The 20,445-nt window shown below is 45.0% G+C and overlaps 1 protein-coding gene across 11 annotated transcripts in view; it reads right to left on the bottom strand.

The window, feature by feature from the left end:
- Positions 1-20,445, bottom strand: part of Ube2f (ubiquitin conjugating enzyme E2 F (putative)) — a 59,130-nt gene that overhangs the window by 2,823 nt on the left and 35,862 nt on the right. For all 11 annotated transcript variants that reach the window (XM_047544971.1, XM_047544973.1, XM_047544972.1 and 8 more), the window contains 4 exons: positions 15,507-15,574; positions 8,041-8,111; positions 3,450-3,507; positions 1,953-1,985 (listed from right to left, as the gene is read on the bottom strand). In XM_047544971.1, coding sequence (XP_047400927.1) covers positions 1,953-1,985; positions 3,450-3,507; positions 8,041-8,111; positions 15,507-15,574 — 230 coding nt within the window. The remainder of the gene's footprint in view (positions 1-1,952; positions 1,986-3,449; positions 3,508-8,040; positions 8,112-15,506; positions 15,575-20,445) is intronic.

Genomic DNA, 20,445 nt, shown 5'->3' with positions numbered 1-20,445 from the left:
GGCTGTTTTTTGGGGGGGCAGGGAGGATAGTGGGGATTGAACTCAGAGCACTCAACCACTGAGTCACATTCCCAGTCCTATTTTGTATTTTTATTTAGTGACAGGGTCTCACTGAGTTGCTTAGTGTCTTGCTGTTGAGGAGGCTGGCTTTGAACTCGAGATCCTCCTGCCTTAGCCTCCTGAGCCACTGAGATTATAGGTGTGCACTACCACATCTGGCAGGAGCAGACTCTTGATACCTTAAAAAGAAATGGCCTAACCACTCTCTTCTCCTCCCAGAAGAACTTGGACTTCAGAGCAGAGGTCACCTCTGAACTCCCTATTCTCAAGCCAACAAGACTTGTAAGGTATGGGTCATTGCAAGGACCATCATATTCCTCTTTGGGAATAATGTTAAATATGGGGACTGCACTCTTGATTTGGAAATATATATGGGAATGATAGATAACATGTTACAAATACAGCAAAGAAAAACTAAGAGTTGGAAAATTAGACTCCAAGTCCTAGGAATGGGCATATTATATAAGTACATATTATATGCAATACCTAGTGTATACAAAGGTTTATCTTTACATTTGCCTCACCTAGAATGAAAATACCAGATGGAATAACCAATACAGACTCAACTCGCACTTCTGACTGGGTCATCAGAATCTGGAAGCTTTGGGGCACTTGGGATGGGAAGCCAACACCAGATTTCTCTAAATAAAAAGTCTAAGGAGTCAACGTGTATTTCCTTCCACCAATTCCCCAGTAGCAAGTGACCAGTCAAAACCGGTTTGTGGTTGAGGAGCCTGGGGAAGACAGGATGTGTTACAGAGAGATCATCTTGGTGGTAGAGCAGAATGACAGTGAGAGGATTCCAGTTAGCTCCTGCCCTCAGTGGCTCTCAAACTGAAGATGCAAAGGGTCAACATGACAGTCAAGGCCCTCTACTGGGCAGATTTAAAATTATGCTCTGCCTTTGCAGCTCCACAAGTAAAACTTCATTTGCCTCAATGAAGAGGCTGATGCCTGTGACAGAATAACCGAGCACAGCCAAACTATCCTGAGGGCCGAATCCAGGCCACGCCACAGATGCTGCCTTTCCAGGGAGTAAGGCGCTCCTGAAATCACTGCCAGTGCTGGCTTCTTTGCCTGAGGGGCAGGTGTCGCCCAGGAACACAGACAAGGCAAAGGCAGGCAGGGACCCCGAGTTCAGTTTGAAGCTCTGCTATTTTTTCTTTTGCTCAAGATAAAAACAAAAACACTGTGCCCCAGAGGACAGGAAGAGAAGCAGACCTGGTCCCAGCATGTCTGAGCAGTGCAGGCGGGTCCTGGCAGACTGGTCAAGGTGAGTGCATGTTAATGGAGGGTCTTGGGACTTTTCCAAAAGTAGAAATCCTTTTTTTATTCAGAGATATACCCCTGATGCTTAAAAGCACCTCTATGCATCAGAAAGTAAAGATTCAAAGGAACAAATAAGCCAAGTAAGAGCTTTCAATTGTGTCCTTCCAGTTCTTGCCTGCCTGAGATTCCAGTCAGCCTAAGATGCACTGCTGTCCGAGAACAGCAAACTTGAGAGACTCAGAGACAACAGAAAATGGCCATAAGATCCTGGGTTCCTGGATGACCACATCATCCACACAAACCAGGACCCCTGGGAGAGAAGAGGGCCACAAAGTAGGCTGCCTGGTTAGACCACAGGCACAGGCAGGGACTGGGCACAACAAGCCCAGAGGAACCTGCTGAAGGAGTCACAGCAAATGGAACCACACTCGTCTCCCAGAAGGCTCCTCTGACAGTCTCCCCATGTCACTCCAAAGCCCCAGAGATTCCCATGCCACAGTTCTATCGCTGGTCATAAAACAGCAAACTTAAACTTGCTTTTAATCCCCTGTGCTAGCATTTGATATTTCCAACCAGCAGCCAAGAAAAGCAAGACAACTTGGAGGTTTGATCAATATACTTACAGTAAATAAAGAATTTAATCCCCAAACAACATCCTGAAATAAAAAAGAAAACAGAAAACAAATTTCAGGCTTGTGCTCACTGAAAGTTTTTAAACCCATGACCAAAACCGTCCTCAGCACCTGTTGTTTTTCTTAAGACAAAATGAAAACAACCTATTTTTCCAAGTATGATAAGGTGGAAAATTACCAAGCAGCCACAGGAGTGAATGTAAGTAAGGTCAAAGGGAACATCAACTGCCCTCCCTCAGACCCAGGGCACCAGCCCACAGGCCACGAGCCCACAGGCCACGTGTGCTTCCACCACCAACCAACCACTCCACCGGCCATGGTCAAATAGGCTTCCAATGTCTAAAAAGTACCTTAAAATAATATTTGTTGTTTTTAGCATCAATTGCACTTGGAGGTCATGGATAAGTTAATTACCCATGTCCTACTGAGTTATAATACTTTTGCTCTACTTAACTTAGAGAATCAAGGGAGACTCACAGTTCAAGGACTAAGATTTTCAGTAAAATAAAACTGGAAACCAGCATTGTTCCATCTGTACTGACTCAAGATCTGCAACTCAACCCCAAATTCTTTCTCCATTTGCCTCTTTATTAGAGTCTTTCATCCTTTTTAAGCTGGATCTCATCATGATCATCACATACTCTCTGCTATGTGGTAATTTTTCTTGACTTCTCTGCTTCCTCTCATCCACCCACCTACTCAGCCAATCCCTGACCTCCTGGTGTGAGCTGGGTCTTGGGCTGGAGTTGGGTGTGAGGACAAGCTCTAATTCTATTGGTGGTAGGGTGTCAGAGAGAAGGGGCCAGCAGGCTAACACCCAAAGCAGAGATCCTGGGGGAGAGGCCCCATAGCGGAAGGGGCAGCAATCCGAGTGGGGGCCTGTGGGAAGAGCAGGAGTCTGCCAGGCAGAAGGCTGGAAAAGGGGAGCACCTTCCAGGTAGAGGGACTATCTTGCAAACACTAAGTCCTGAGAAGGCAGAACATGTCAAGGGAATGGGGAAAGGCTGGAGAGAAGACCACAGCTTGGGAGGAACTGAGTCACAACTGCATGAAGTCTGCAATATTCCCTGACACTGACTGGGGTCAAAACCCCTTCCCTGCACTGTTCTTCCAAAGTGTCAATTTGGTGATAGAAACCCACCATCTGACAGTCCTTTGAGCCATAGGAGTGATCTACACAGGGCAGACCACAGTTCTCCTGTGGGCATACTGCTGTGGAATGAGCAATGGCCACGAGGCTTCCTACACTGCTTGGATGGTGTGGCTCTGAAACCTGCACTGTGTGCTCTTATCTCTGGTTCCTGAATGGCACCTGGCACTGGCCAGCGAGACTGACCCAAACAGAATGGACTGGAGTCAATGCTTCATCAAGCAGCCCAGGCAGTGGGCAGTGGGGATAGGAGGAAGCAGGTGTGCCTGGCCACCTTTGTGGGGTGCCAGGCGAGAACTGTAGGGGAAGATTTGTGCCCCAAAGGTGCTGCCTCTTACCTTTAAGGTTCTTGTAGGAGCCCAGCCAGTGCCATCAATCGAATGTTCTCTCAGTAAACTGAAACAGAGAAACACACAGCAGCTACAAAGAAGGCAGCTACAGTTACCTGAGCCACAGGCAGTCCTCAGCATGACAAAGGGGAGCTCTACTGCTTGTGAAATCTGCCTTGGCTCCTGGCCTGCAGTCTCCAGTCCTGCTGAGGGCTGCCTTCTCCACCTCCACTGTTACAAGCATATGCAATCACAGTGCCACGTATTATCTTTATTTACTGGGCACAGAGCTCTTTAACCCTAGCCATGGACATTTTAAGCATACTTAAAACAACATATGACAAATATTTGTCAACTTAACATTAAAAAATGATAGCAACAAAAATGAAAACATCAATAACTGAAGCCCAAAGCTTACCATTTCTGTGTCAGGCATGATCATAGTACTGTGTCATTAAACGCACTTCATGCCTCCAACAACCCCTGAAGAAAGTGCCAACATTTCCTTGTTTGCAGAGAAAACACGCCCAAGGGGCATGCTTGGCAAGTGTGTGTCATTCAAACCCAGAACCTGCATCCTGAGTCACCTCTGATGGGGCTCACCACAATGTGAGCTCATCAATGTGTGTTGGGGCTGATAATAGGGATGGAACTCAGGGACACTACTACTGAGTTACATCTTGCTAAGCTGACCAGGCTGGCCTCACCCTTGCAATCCTCCTGCCTTAGCTTCCCATGCTGATGGAATTATAGGTGTGTACTACCACACTCAACTTAAACGTGACATTTTTTAAACATTTTATTTTATTTTTGAAGTACTAGAGATTGAACCCAGGAATACTTTACCACTAACTATACCCCTAGCCCTTTATATTTTTTATTTTGACACAAGGTCTTGCTAAGTTTCCTAGTCTGGCTTTGAACTTGCGATCCTCCTTCTGAATCCCTGGGATTGTGCACACTGCTGTACCCAGATTCTCACATGACATGTTAACAGCTGTTTTTGAAAACCAAGAAGGGAAAACTTCATCAGATTAATGCAAAATTCTGGAGAGGAGTTAGCCCTTTCCTTGGTGGAAAGGACCAAGCCTTAAGGTGGCATACCAGGTTTCAGGGATGTGGTGGGTAGGGTCCTGTTTCTCAAACTGATGCCCGAGAATCATTTGCATTACTGTTCTATCAGCTGTGAATGCACACTGTATTCTCTCACACAAATGATCATTCCATACTTTGAAAAACTGAGTTATTATCAAGCTTCTGCTGGAGATAAAGTTATTTTTGCATTTGTTAAATTACTATATTATGCCATGACTTTGATCTGTACATAGAAGTCCCCAGGCTAACCATCAATACCAGGCTTTCATAGGCCATAATTATAACCTGAGATAATCTGGGGGGGGTGGTAATGGGGGTTAAACCCCGAAGTACCTTGCTAGTGAGAAACACCCCAGTCCTTTTTATTTTTCATCTTAAGACAGGGTCTCACTAAGTTGTTGAGGTTGGCCTCAAACTTGTGATCATCCTGCCTTAGCAGAACGATAGGCATATGCCACCATATCCAGCAAGACAACTTTTTTTTTTTATTACAATATGTCCAAATCCACATCAGTCTATTCAGATCAGGAGAAAATATGTATTCAGAATTCGAATCAAAGCTAAAATTCTAATTATCTATGAATCTCAGTGAGAAAAACATAATCAAACTTAAACCATTAAATTTACTTTAAGTCTTAAAAAGAACACTCAAATCATAAACTCTATATCTTTCTACTCCACAGAGATTTCAGTGAATCTGATGTTAGATGAATTGGAAACTTGTACAACTTTTGAATAGCTTTTTGGGAACCATCCGTCAAATCCTAGTGGCTTTTTTGATCCAGTGAGAGTCTGTTACTGAGTTGGGGGATTCTGATCTAGCTCATCCTCTTTTAATGCTATCTTGTTGGTTTCCTAACCATATCTACCAATCAGCAAGCCTCGTAAGGCTTGAAATGAAAACTGCTTTCCACCTGCTTAGGCCTTATTAGCAGTGGGGAGGGGAGGCAGGGAGAAAGAGGAGGGAGCTCAGGTGAATCAGGAGCCTGTCGCGTCCTCCCAGTTTCACCAGAGCAGGAGAGCCTGATACACAGAAGCATGTAACTGGGGAACAAGTGCCCCTGGGGAGGTGGGCCCAGTGTCTGGTGGCCATGGGTCTCGTCAGCCTGTGGGCAGCAGTAAGGCTCTCAGGGGTGTGGTGCTCTAGTCACTGAGGAAGTTCCAGCCCAGCCTCAGCAGAGGGTGGTCCAACAGGAGCTCAGGTACAAGACTTGCAAACATCAGGCTGCTAAGCAGAGGGTCAGGGGACACCTCGGGACTATGCTGAAAGTCTGGCCTCCAGAAGAGAATGCTGGAGAGCACTCACTTAGCTCCTGAGCTCGAGTCTTCCGATCCCCTGACAAGGAGCTTCTGACCCTCTGCCCGCAGCAGAATGAGGGCCCCGCAGGACAGACAGCACCTTGAGTGGGGCACTTAAGTATGGCAGGGCAGGCCAGAGCAACCCTCCAAAGAGGGAAGTGCTCCTGTATATAGCTGGCATGTGTCCCTGTGGATCCAGGCACTGCTCAGACTGCTGGGAAGAATGCAGCTGGAGGCTGCCCAGTGCACCCTGTGCATCACGTATGGCTGGCTCTTCTCTCCCTTTATCCAGGACAGGCACATTCAGGCCCTACTGCTGCAAACATGCTGCTTTTCAATAACAATGAGGTGGCCCTTGTACATACTGTTTCCTTAGGTTAAATCCGTAAAAGAGCAGCTGACAAGTCCAAGGGTAAATACAAGTTACAGAGAGACCATGTGGCTGAAGGACACATCAGAGTTGTACAAACATGCACCCTCCAGCTAGAGCCTGCTCAGGCCCACCCATCCCCAGCAATGCTTCAGTGTTGGCCATGTGACAGCAACCTGATGCACCTTGTGGTGTTCCCATGCCTCCTCCTGGTTGCCAGTGAGGCTGAGCATCGACCTCTCCTGTGAATCACCATGTGTGATGCTGCTCATTTTTCCAGAATAGTGCTCATCTTTTTCATGAGTAGTAAATATAATTTACACACAAAAAAAATCTTTTCTCTTTCAATTTCGTGCTTATGTATTTTTAATTTTAACATGGTCTGAATGGACAAGGTTCCCTTAAGATTCCTGGTTTCTGTCTCAGGCTGCCACCTGCTAGCTGCTGTCATACTTTGCTAATAACCTGGTTTAACAGGAGACAGTACAAGTGGAGCAGGGATTTCCTAACCTGGGCCAAATGGAAGCAGGGGACAAACACGGAAGCAGAGTGAAGCAAGTCCTGTGGAGTCAGTGGGTTGTGAGCAGGGGAAGCTGGGAGGGGCTCACACTTGCAACTAAGGAAGGACCTCAGGGTTCTAAGGTTTTGATGCTTAAAGGAAACATACTTCAAAGGGAAAATTCCTCTAAAAGTCATGATTGGACATAAAATGCAAGTTTAACTATCTATAAAAATAAGACTGGCAAGAAAGGAAAGAGCACACATAAAAATGAACTGGGCCAGTGGGCACGAACTACACTTTTGAGATAGGAAAGGGTCTGGAAGGCTTCTCAGAAGCTCAGAGCCACCAACGTCTATTTCCTTCCAAAGTGCTAAGTGCTCACTGAGAGACAAGAGGAGTGGAAGAAGAGGACAGGGAGGCCATGCCCGAGAACAGCCTCTGGCCACAGCATTTGAACTACACGAGAAACATGCTCAAGAAATGCATCCTGCCTCCTTTTCCAGCAAAGCAGAGTTTGAGCACAGAGTACTTAGCCTGCCTGAGTCCTGAGACTGCCAGAGGTGGGTCTCCAAGTTCAGTTGGTCTGATAATTAACATCCAAAAAAAGAGATGATATGCAGAAAAATAAAGCCCAAATGCTGAATTTACTTCAAAAACAAAAATTAAAAAAACCTAATCCACACATCTTCTCCAGCTCTCTCCCTTAGAGACCAGCATCCTTTGAAGAGGGACATACCCTGACATTGTGCCACTGGAAGAGTGAAACACACAGGGCCACATGCTGAAAGAGCCCTCCAGAAGGGCTCCTACATGTATTACATCCACTCTGGGGACTGAACCAAGGGCCACTCTACCACTGAGGTCCTTTTTTTCTTTTGAGTCAGGGTCTTGCTAACTTGTGATCCTCCTACCTCAGCCTCTGGAGTGGGCAGGAATACAGGCATGCCCCACCACATCCTGCTTATCAAGTCTGTCCTGGTAGAGGACACATCCAATGCGAGCACCTGAGGATGGCTTAACCTGTCACCTACACTTTTTCTTCCTGGGCTTCATTAATCATATTTTTCCCTTTTAGCTAAACTCAGCAACACGCAGGGAATGTGATCCCTCATTAAAGGCAGAAGGGAGATGGCCTCCCTGGTGCATCCTGTACTGAGGGCTAGCAGGGCCTTGACCAAGAATGCAGTGCAAGGATGCAGTCTGCAGGCATAGCTGGGGAGGCAAGGTTTTAGTGAACCCCAGGCCAAGCTCAAGGTCTTCTCTGAGAGATATGGTGCAAAGAGACCAGCACTCGCCCAGCGTCCATGAGCACATGAGAGGAAGAGGAGGCTCACCTTAGGCATATTTCCCCTGTCTCTGTGATGTTGGGGTGCCATATCCTCGTCAAGCATTTCACTTTGGGAGGCTGCAACATAAAGAGAGAGAAGGATGTCACCACAACAGCCTCTCCAGGTCACACCTGTGGCCCAAGCCTTCCCATGTCCCCATCTGGTCATCATTTTGAGGCTTGCTCAGCAGGTAGGCTGACTTGCCAGGCTTAGTTCAACCCCAAATGCTGCCCCAGTTGCCTAACCAGGACGAGTTCTCCTCTTATGAGTCTAACCACACCTCTCCACAAGGGCCATTTCCTACAGCTGATGATCTGGGGACACGGTCCTGGACCATGGGCTGTGGAGCAGGAGTGTCCAATGTACTCCAAGGAAGGCTCCCATGCCCTCCTGGCCCCAGTTCAACAGACTTCTTGGCACCAAGCTACTGGAACACAGCTGAATGTCACTGCTCCTACAAGACCAGTCAGTTAACTTGGCTGGGTGCTTCTGAAGATGCTGTCACTACATACATTTTCCTACATAAAAGGGAAGAACAAAGAGGCACGTGGGGATGAAGTGTACCAGCATCATTCACAACTTGGCATGTTTGAATAAAGTTCTTTTCTCTATTATAAAAGTAAATCATACTCATAATTAAAGGGAGAAAATGAAAGGAAAAACATTTATTTATATATAATACTATCTACATAATCACAGTTATGTTTCCTTTCATAGTTTTTATGAATGTACACACACACAAAATAACTCCACCCAGAAATAATCTCTATTCACAGCTGATGCACTTTTTTCTAGGCCACAGACACACACAGGTGTGTGTGCACCAGCATTTTTCTTGAGCAGTGGGAACGTGTGCTGTGTCTCTTCCTATTCCAGCGACCATTTCACGTGACTTTCCTGCATTCCTGATGTCTAACAAAGCTGCTGGACATTAGGCTGCCTCCCACATCCATTCCAAGCCCTTCCACATCAATGCTCTCATCTTTGCTCACATCCTGCAGGGAAAAATTCCTCACAATGAAGCCCTGAAGAGCAACACTGGTCAGAAACCCTGGTTCTCATGCAGTCCTGTGTCTTTCAGGAAGGCCAGGATGCCTCCCATGCAGCAAGGCAGAGGACCTTTCCTCTGGTCCCCGTGGCTGGTCTGCAGTCAGTGTCCTCGCACAGTCTCCTCAGAATCTCATCTCGTGAAGGATCAACCATTTGTCAAATGGGGTCACATCCTCCCTGCTTGTCATTTGGTATTAAATTTATGCTGTTTTCTGAGGCATGGAAGGTTTTTCTTTTAATCTTTGGGATCAAAATTTTATTTTTTATATCAAACTTAAAATATATTTCACCATCCAAATACTCTCTTGTACTTTTTCTAGTATTCACAGCTTCATCTTTTTATTTATATAACAAAAACACTGTTTTCTACCTGATTTCAAAACCACAAAATCAAAGAGAATCCCCTTAATGTGATTAAATCCACTGTGCAAACTTAAAATTCTGAGGATGAAAGAATTTAGGTTGACTGGCTTTAAATACAGTTCACATGCTCTCCTTTTTTTTTTTTTTTCCCCTGCAAATAGATGGGAATGCATTTGAAACATGTCTGGAATAAAGCACGATGTTCGCTTCCAACCAGGCATTTAGGCTGAGGAGGGAGAGTCAGAACTGCTCGCCCCCATGCAGCTAAACAGAGCCACAGTCCAGGGGTAGGACTGGGTCACCTAAGCTCAGCATCTGAAGACCACACGCCTTCTCTGCTGAGGCCACTAGAGCTCCTGAGTGTGTCCTCTGCCCCTGCTTCTTCTCGCCCCCTCATAGCTTCCCCAGTCAGATGCTGACACAGATGCCTCCTCTGTCCATGGTGCGCCTTAACTGTGGTGCTAGACAATGCATAGAGTTCTGCATTAGAAGTGTGGACCTGGACTCTGAGGTCCAAAGTGCCCCAAAAGAACTTGTCTTGGGAGTCCTTCACTCCCTCCCTCTTGAATCCCCCTTGGGTACCTGGCCCCCTTTCACAGAGCTAAGAGCTTACCTCTACACTTCCAATCAGTGAGGAAAATGGGACTATTCAGTGGACCTCTGACTAACCATCTGGAAAAACAGATCCCCCCCCTACAGCTTTATTCCAGACATATTACAACTAAACATAACTGGGCACAGTGACACACACCTACAGTCCTAGCAACTTGGGAGACTGAGATGGGAAGATCATAAGTTTGAGGTCAGCCTCAGCAATTCAGGGAGTCCCTGTCCCCAAATACAAATAAATAAACAAAGGGTTGGAGTTGTGGCTCAGGGGTAAAGAACCCCTGGATTCAGTCCCCAGTACCCAGGAAAACAAAAAACCAAAAACCCCCCAAAGCAAACAAACAACAAAAAAAAAAAAACCCAGAACATAAAAGAAAGAGAACTACAAAAGCACTAGAAGGAAAGGGAGATGACATCTTGGGGTCAGAAGGTCCACTTTAAGCATTTTAAAACATCAAAAGCCCATAAATAAATGTATTTGACTACAAAAGTAAAATTTTAATAATCAAAATTTAGAGAACAAAAGGAAACAGACACTAAACAAGAAAAAAATGTATAGCAGAATTAAGGAAACAAGAAAAAAGTATTATATTTTATATATAAAAGTGCTTATAAATCTATAAGAAAAACACACCCTAAATGAAAAGGAGCAAAGGACATAACAGAGACTTATATAACTAATAGTAGAAAATGATATTTAGTGTCCTAAATGAAATGAAAAGTCAAATGGCAGTTAGATACCATTTATTTCCTCCTAAAATAGCTACAAGAAAAAATCAGGAAAATGCTCCATCTGGGGAGAGCTTAGGGTTTTCAAATACTGAAGGCAAAGAAGCCACTGGCAGGGCCTCTCTGGGGTAATGCACCCATATTTATCGGTAGCCTTAAAACTGCATAGCTAGCAGCCATATTGCCTCTTCTAAGAACTAAAACCCAGTGGAGAGGAGAACAGACACCAGATGTGTATCTGGGACCCACCAAGGTTCAGTAAACCACATCCCTGGGACCAAAGCCAGGTCAGGTCTATTTTCACATGATCTGAGATAGTGTTTTATACTTTCAGAGGCTATTTGAAGAGAAACAATTTTAAAAATTGTTGCATGCACGTAATCCTAGCTAGTTGGGAATGTGAGGTAGAAGGATTACAGGTTTGAAGCCAGCCTCAGTAACTTAGTGAGAAAAAAGTAAAAATGAAGGGTTGGGAATGTAACTCAGTCGTAGAGTACTCCTTGGTTCAATCCCTAGTATCGTGCAAAAAAAAAAAAAAAGGGGGGGGGGTTGCCAAAGACCATTCGTAGTCCAGAATGTCTGAACAGTTTACCACTTTGCCCATTACAGAAAGTCTGCTTTATATACTATCAAAAAGCCAGCCAGCCAGTGGTCAACAGTAAAGGCTGGCTTAACCCAGTACACACTGTCCAATGAAGTGCTCTTCCCTTCTGTTAACAAATGTTTACTGAAGACTATATATTCCAAACACATCACAGTGAGCTCATTTTTATAGTGCCCTCACAAACAAAGCCTTAAATTAATAAATGGTTAACTATACACTTTGAACGGGAATGAGAAAACACTTATCAAGGAGTCTCATGCCATTTTTACCAAAGAAGTGCATCTGAATCACTCTTGCTGATGAGGCTGTGACCATCCACACTGAGTTGAGCCCAAGCTGCCAGGCTCCATGTAGTGAGCTCTGTGCAGTGACCCTGAGGTTTCCTGCCACCCTGTCCCCAGGACAGAGTCACTGGTGATGAACATTCTATTTCTACACAGTCATGCCATCTCAATTTCAAACTACGAATAAAAATTATATGAAGAGAGGCAAGTGGGATCTCAGGAGTCACCTGCCATCATCATGGTCATTTGGCAGTGTCTCTGGCTTTCCTCCCTCAGCACACATGGCAGGATTTGGCCAACAACATATATGGGGACATGACATAAATCACTTCCAGGAAGAAACCAGAGAAACAAGTACAGAGCTGTTCCCTTTTCCCTGCTTCTCAAAATCTTGCTGGTAACCAACACCCCAGGCTGTCAGTGGTCTTCTGGGGTCCACTCTACCTAAGGAATCAACTTCCAGCAGTCCCACCTCTGTTTCTAGGGTGACCAGAACTCCTAAGGGCCTGCCGTGTCTGCATAGTGCCTGACACTGCAGGAGCTCAGGAAGTGTACTAAACCAAGTCAGCCAGTTTCTAAGACTGCGATCATTAGGCAGGCTTTAGGTTGTGAGGAAAAGTTCAGAAACAAAGGAACAAGAAAAAATCAACTCACCAGGAAATCTGAATTCGACTTGCTGGGATGTGAGAGCATGTGTGTGCATGGAGAGTGAATGGGCAATTTTAAAGTTTTATTTTAAAATAATGACTTACTTTATCAATTAAAGGTTCTTCAAATTTATAATCTGAGTAACCAACCTTCAGTGCAAGAACTATAACTGTAAGGAGTTTTAAAGTCTTCATGAAGTACAAGTCATGAACAAAACTGTGGCACAGGACACTGCTGACAGTGGAGCCATCAGTCCAGGCTCACACTTGTGACCTCTATCTAAGGGCTTGCAACCTGGCCCGTGTACATGTTGGCTTCATTTTCTGTTTTACACTATGAAGCAGGGAGCTGTGCTCCAGAAAGATGAGCATCATGTGCCTAGAAAGGCTAGTATGGGCTATGCACTGGACACAGTGTCTGAAAGACAGCTGCGGCTCCTGCCAGCTCACAGGCTAGTGGAAAGAGGCTGCAGAACTCAAAGATCAATCATAAACACTTCTATATTCAGCTCAGCACTGTACCTAGTGGTCTCCTGTAGAATCCATGTGGTAGACCCCACATTTGCCTGAACAGAGGCAGAGATGAAGGGAAAAGGAACAGGAGGGGCAGGACAGCAGAGAGAAGAAGCAGGCAGGAACAAAGCCCACCCCAGCTCTTCTCAGCGTCTCTGGGCAGAGAGCAGGACACCTGGCCAGCCATCTCTTAGACACTTCCAGAGCAAAAGAAGTGGGAATGAGGAAATGCAGAACCATAGTGACAAGCCAAAGGCCAGACACTGCATGAGGACCGGCTGCGGCTGCAGGGCGAAGTGCCTGTGCTCTGCATGGGGACAACAGTGGAAGGGCCACAGAGCAGAGGCCCGCACTGTGGACAGTCAAGCCACGGGGGAGATGCACACCTCCATGTCGACCTCCAGGACAGCTTCCAATTCATGAGGAACACAAAGCACGAAGGTTCAGGGCTTTCAGCCACAGAATATTCCATTTTCCTGAAATTCTCTCCACTTCTCAAAGTTCACATGTGGGTAGGACAGAATGACAAACATTACCAGGTATAGACAGAGGGAAGGGCACTATTTACAACTGGGCAACTGGGCAACCCTGCATGTGCACTGGCCTCAGCAATTCCGCTGTCTGCACTGGCAAAGCTACTTGGTAAGTTTTGTTTTATTTGGGGTTTTTTGAGATGGGTTTCACTATGCTGCCCAGGCTGGCCTTGAACTCCTGGACTTGACCCTCCCACCTCATCCTCCTGAGGAGCTGGGACTACAGGCGCATGACATCTTGCCCAGCTTTAATTAAGTAAGTTTTAAAAGTTAGCCTTCCAAGCCTAACTCCCTACCATACAAAGAGACATGAATATTATGACCAGCCACTGAACCATCAGGAGGCTGGACGGAGGTGACTTGAAAGGGAACACCTGGACACAGAAGCTCTGTTAACACCTGCTCCCACCTTGGTGTTTCTCATGCTTTGCTTTCTTTCTGTAAAGACAACAAGAACTTCACAATTAAATAAAGCTGACAAACCTCAAACAAGTGTCCTCTGGCTCCTCAAGGCCTGCTGGAGAAGTCCATGAGCTCATGCTGAACTTCCTCCTAAGTCAGCCGACAGGGCCATAAACTCACCTTTAATTCAACATTCTTACTGTTGAGGCATGATCCACAGAGATGGCCTATGCCCAGCCTGGAATTTTACATTCTGTACTCCTAGGTTTCCAGAAGCCACCAAACTGTCCCCAAATTCTAAATATCTGTTCTTAAGCCAAACTTCCCAAGCTATCTCTTGATAAGGTTTTCGGTGTATAATCTGGAAAAGGTAGAAAGACTCAGTGGGTAGCTGACTGGCTAAACACCTGAAATATACACTGTTATTTTTATTTAAAAATTAAATTTCTTTTTTCCCCTTAGATTGCCAACTATCCCTCATCTTTATAAAGAACTCTTAACACAGCAGTGCAGCAAAAATCAATTTCTAGAGATTAAAGTTTGGCTTCAAACAAAAGTTGCAGCTGAGTTATGCCCTGGTGTGTGGTAGGAGACAGAAGGAAGTCCAGTAACTGCACACAGAATTATGGGCACACGGGGTCCCCAAGGCCCACATCCTCAGGTCAACAGAAGACTTCACCCTGTCCCTGTTCCACCACTGATTTTTTACACCCTTGCACACTGACCCTATATCAAATGTACACCTCAGTAAAATCATCAAGGCGAGCCAGCCACCAGTACTGCTGTGGGTTCAGCCTGAGATGCTGACCTCCAGGACAGCCTCCAATTCACGAGGGACACAAGTCATGAAGGCTCAGCCTCATCCTCTCTGCCGCCAGACTCGTGGTCACGGGTGTGTGGAGTCGCTTAGAATCTACAGCAGCTTCTTGCTGCCAAATCAAAAAAGGCTCAACAAATCAGAGCCTTCTTGGTTTTTTTCTCCATTATTCCTTGACTTCAATTTTCTGCCAACTGGGCCCTCTGCCTTCCACAGGTAGAAGCTCTTCTTCCACATCTGTGACCATAGTTCCACATACTCCCAGCTCACCTGAGCACCCACCCCCAGCTACGGGCCAAATCAGGACAACTCAAATCGGATTCCTCTTTACAAGTCGCACAGGTCTCAAGCACTTTCTAAAAACAATCTCCTCTTCTCTGAATTCCCTCCAATTAGCTCCTGTCCTTTAGCCTGGCTGCTACTTACCACTTGTACCACTTCATCGGTTTTCACACTTTACTTTACCCTCCCTAACAGTTCTATTTGTTCCTCAGAAGCAAAGAGAGATGTGATAGTATTGGGTATAATTATTACCTAGAAGGGTCCCTGAGAGATTAATACATATCCATGGGTAAAAACTACTTATGGTTTACAACAAGTTATCATTCTCTCAAATTCTAAAGTACACGTTATACACTTCAGGAATTTTGGTATTATACCATAAATAAAACTAGTTTTAAATACTTTTTTTCTTATTTAACAAGACTGACATGAAATACACAGGCAGACTGCCTGGCACATAATGTTCATGAACACTTGTTGAACAAATCTACTTCTCTACTGAAACTCTAAGTACTGCTGGTGAGTGAATCCGCCACGGAAACACTAGCAGTCTTGTGCTGGGTCCCAGGTCAGGAGGAGGGGCCCCCGGCAGACACCCCATGTTTGCAGGAAGATGAGACACAGGGGTAGGCTACTCACCACCATGTTGTATGCATCAGGAACTTCAGTTTCAAACTGAAATTTTCCACCCTGGTAGTAACCCTCATCTATTAAAAAACAAAACAAAACAAAAAAATCCTTTAAATTAAAAAAAAGAGGAAACAAATACTACAATAGGATATGGCAAACAGAATAACAGGTTACAATGAGGGTTGCAGCGTTCCATGACCAAAGGCAGGCACCCGGCAGGGCCCTCTCCTGACAAGGCAGCAAGGGGGTTCACCTGAATCTCACAGTGAAGAGCAGCATCTTCTGGGGGGCCTGGATGCTCGCCGCCCCACATCCTGTCTGCTCCTCACTGTCAGGAGGTGTCCATTCTCCAACCCTTGCCTCCTGCTTGTGTGAGCGCCTCTGCTTCCTGCTGGTCTTCCCAGCACTTGCAGGACTTCCAGGCACTGGACTCACATATGCTGAGCACCCTCCCTCTGTCAGGCTGTGGGGGGACACAGCAGGGAACCTGACAGAACTGCTGCTTCAATGAATGCTTGGTGCAGCTTCAGAGCAGACCCTCAGGAAATGGGGACTGGTAGGTGCAGGACAATGTCTGGGCCCTGGGTCTAGCCACAGGCAGTCCCTTCTCCCCTGACTGCCCAGACAAGGTGTCAGAAAATGCCTGCAGGTTGCTGTTGCCAGTAGAGGATGAGCCAGCATGAATGAGCCAGGAAAGACTCCCAAGTCTCAGACTTTTTTCAAACTTTCAAATGTGCCACAATTAGCAACATTTATAAAATGAAGGCTCAACTTCCTCCAAAACATCTATCACCCTGAAAAAAATTGTAATATTTAAATCTCACAACTTCCCTCAACTTTTTATTACAAAATGAACATTTAATAGCAGGCTATTGGCTTCACACAAATCACCACTAAAAATATTCTACTTCTTTAAGAGTTTTGAGACCACATCTGCATTTATGTTGCCCGGCAATTAAGATGGGGGTTAACTGGACCTCCATCTTAACCCCCATGCCGTGTGGGTGCACACGTGGGAGATGGAACCCAGGGCTTCCTGCACAGGAAACAACTGCTTTATCACAGAGCTATATCAAGCCCTAATGATTTGATAGGAAGCAATTTGATACAAGATGAAGAAGAGAAATGCTATTTCTCCTTTTTTTAAAATTCATCTCCTGAATACCAGGGAGGCTGCAATTTATTTTTGATCATTGATCATTTATACTTTTTCTAAGAACTGAATGATTGATATTCTTTAACATGTTACTAAGGTGTTCATCTTTTGATTGTCAATATAAAAAGAGTCTTAAGAAAATTAGTCTTTGCCTAATTTTTGTTAGCAATTTTTGGTAGTCTGCTGTTTGCCTTTTTTGATCTTGTTAATTCTGAACACTAGTTTTTCATTTTACAAAACATGTCTTTGTTCATGCTTTATGTCTCTAGTATCATGCTTGAAAATCATCTTTTCCGAGCAAAATTATACAAATGCCCTTCTACATTTTATTTTGGTAATTTTGTGATTTCACATGTTACATTTAATGAGCTGATTCATTCATTATACAGAATAAAGTGTTAAAGTGTTATTTTTCTTCTACTTGGTTGCCTAACCATCCCTATAGCATTTACTATTCCATCTTTTCAGCACTTTATTTTATGTATTTCTGATTCTTAAAAATATATCTGGACTTGTGACTGACAGTAGTATCAACTCTTTGGAAAAAGATACTTGTTTGGAAAAATGTTTAACCCAGATATGAGAAGACCTTATGTGTAAAACAGCTGGAGAGCACTCTCATTCACCAAAGGCTCTTTGGTCTGGGTCCCTCCTGCTGACCTTGACCACGGTGGCAGAGAAGTTAACACTAGGTTCATTAACTCTGCAGGCACACAGCCCACTCTGAACTGTCCCTGCAGAACCGACAGTGGCCCATCTCACACACCAGGGCCTATCCCCAAGACTGCCCAACCATGCCATCCTACCACACTGCATCTTCTCTCTGGTTGGCTTTCTGTTTCGCTGATTCTATACATTTCAACTCTGTTACCAACAAGTTTCAAAGTCTGGTCTAATGAGGTTCTAATTTCATCATACTTCTGTCCCAATCAAGTTCACGTTTAATAATTGTCAGAATTGTTTCTTAACTCATTGAAAACCAAGAACAGAGTGTTCTAATTTCTTTCTCTTTCAAAAAACAAATCTGAGGAAAACAACCTGCTTCTGAATCAGTGCTTCCTCCCTCTTGGAAGCTGCACAGCTGCTGGACCTGACCAAGGTTGCTTAGTAATGACTGGATCTGTCCAGAAGTCCCACCATCCAACTCACAAGGCAGTGGGGAGCAGACAGGGCTCAATGTGACTCAAGAGCGGCCTGCTTCCTAAGCTTTTTCTGCAATGACCCCAGATCAGAGCTCTCCACTCCCTTTTGCACCTAGCTCTACAGCCTGTGTACCCCATCCACTATCCCCAAGCTGGCAGTCAGAGGGCTCAATCAGTGCCTGCAAAACCACAGTGTGAACATGGCCCAGAGCACCTTTCCGCGTACAGACAGGCCGATTCCACGTTACTACCCATGGCTGCTGAACTGGAAGATTCTGCTTCTCAGCAAAGGGGGCTTTTAAAGTACAGTAAGGATACACGGTAGGAGAAAATTCCTGGCTGCCCACCACCTTTACAATTCTCGCCCTCTGAGCTCTGGAGCCTACTCCTTCCTTCAAAGGACCACACACCTGCACTTCAAAGGAGATTATGGGTAATTCTAGAGAACAAAGCTTCCCAAGGGGCACAACATCCTTACAGGCTCCACCTGGAGGAACCTGAATTCTGCGACAGGTTCAGGACCTCTTTCACAGTCTCCCATCTTTAAAAGAAGGTCCTTCACCCTCTCAGCAGGAAGCTCTGCCTCAAGGCATAAACACTTCCCAAGAGGACCAGAGGACCAGTGGCTGGGTGGCACAATGGTAGAAGCCCTGTGGGGGAATTGCTTCTCCCTGTCTTACACCCGTTTCTGTAAGGGCAAAGTGTGGGGCCATAAACAAAAACAATTCACTCTGCAATGTCTTGAGTTCAGACACTGGGGAGTCTGGTGGCAGGGGCAATTAAAACTCCAGTCTCTAGACCACTGAAAAAGAAGGCACCCCCACCCCATAAGAGGCAAACAGAGAAGCCAATGAGCAGCAGCCACTCACCACCCAGCTCCATGCCTTGCTCCCTAACGGGAATTACAGATGGCTCTCAGAGGTATTCTTAGCAATGGAAAGTCAAGTCTGACAATTAATGTATTTGGCAGATATTTCTCATAAACTGAGTTGAGGGGCTTGTGTTGTGGCTCAGTAGTAGAGCGCTTGCCTAACGTGTGAGGCACTGGGTTCGACTCTCAGCACCACATATAGATAAATGAATAAAATAAAGGTCTATCAACATCTAAAGCATTAAAATAAACAAACAAACAAACAAACAAATAAAGCCAAATCTGCAGCTCCAAGTTTTAGATGAAAAGATAAGGAGTGTGGTAAGTTTTTCTGTCAATATTAAGTTGGTAAACTTATGTTGAAATTAAGAGTATTGTAATTTTCCCAGCTCAGAGTATTTCAGGTAAAGTGAGATGGTCTGGAAGCAAAGTGGTAGGGACTCATGGTCAGCTGCTGGGCATGGAGCCCTGGGTGGCAAAGCCTTCTCCAAGTTAGGTGGTTTCCAATTCTCTACTTTCAACAATGTGGAATAAGGCACCTAGTCTAAGAGTCAGTGGAACAATCATGGAAACACCTTCTTGGATTATTACTGGTTTTAACTTTGGACTTAACTGTGAAGTCCCCAAGAGAGAGCTACAACAAACCACCTTCCATGTCTGTCTCCTAATTTATGTGAACTAGCAGTTCTCAGTATTTATGCCTACAAAGACAAATAAATAGCATATTACAGAGATACAGCCACATCATTGTTCATAGTTGCTCAGTTCACAATAGCCAGATTGTGGAACCAACCTAGATGTCCTTCAATTGATGAATGGATAAAGAAACTGTGGTATATATATACAATGGAATATTACTCAGCCATAAAGAATGATAAAATTATGGCATTTGCAGGCAAATGGATGAAATTGGAGAACATGATGCTAAGTGAGATAAGCCAATCTCAAAAAACCAAAGGACGAATGATATCGCTAATAAGTGGATGATGACACATAATGGGGGGTGGGAGGGGTTAGTGTTAGGGTTAGAGTTAGGGTTAGGGAGGGGGGCAAGAATGGAGGAAGGAAGGACTGTATAGAGGGAAAAGAGGGGTGGGAGGGATGGGGGAAAGGGAAAAAATAACAGAATGAATCAAACAACATTACCCTATGTGAATTTATGATTACACAAATGGTATGCCTTTACGCCATGTACAAACAGAGAAACAACATGTATCCCATTTGTTTACAAAAAAAAAAAAAGACAAATAAATGAAGAAACTAGTATTAAACACTTATCTGGAGTGAAGTAATATTCATTCACAAATCCAACCCAATAAGGAGAAAATGCTAATAACAACTCCACATTCTCAGAGACACACGGCACATGAAACGCGAATCTATGTCTAAAAACATCAAAATTTACAACCTACTGCTTAAAGTCATCATTCTGTTCCACACATCTTGGATGAGTGACAACTATGTGCCAGACGTTATTCTAAGCACTGGGGACACATCAACAGGACAATGTGGGAACTTATATTCTAGTGGAAAGAAGACAAAATAAATGAGTACATTACACAACAGAAGGTGAAAAGGGCAAGGAAGAGGAGGCTGTAGAGGATGCAGCTCACACGGACCTTGGCAGGGTGGTGGGGGCTGAGGGCACACTGGGCAGGGCAGCAGGTGAAGTGGCAAGAGGCCTGGCATTCTCTCAGGACAGCACAGAAGCCAGTGGGCTGGAGGGGGAGGCAGCAGCAGAGGCGGGAGGTCAGCAGTGACAGGCAGACTCCCTGTGAG

The sequence above is a fragment of the Sciurus carolinensis genome, chromosome 3 (genome assembly GCF_902686445.1).
Source record: "Sciurus carolinensis chromosome 3, mSciCar1.2, whole genome shotgun sequence".
In the NCBI taxonomy this organism is placed as follows: Eukaryota; Metazoa; Chordata; class Mammalia; order Rodentia; family Sciuridae; genus Sciurus; species Sciurus carolinensis.
The sequence above is the reverse complement of the archived record's forward strand: the minus strand, read 5'-3'. Positions and strand labels throughout refer to the sequence as shown.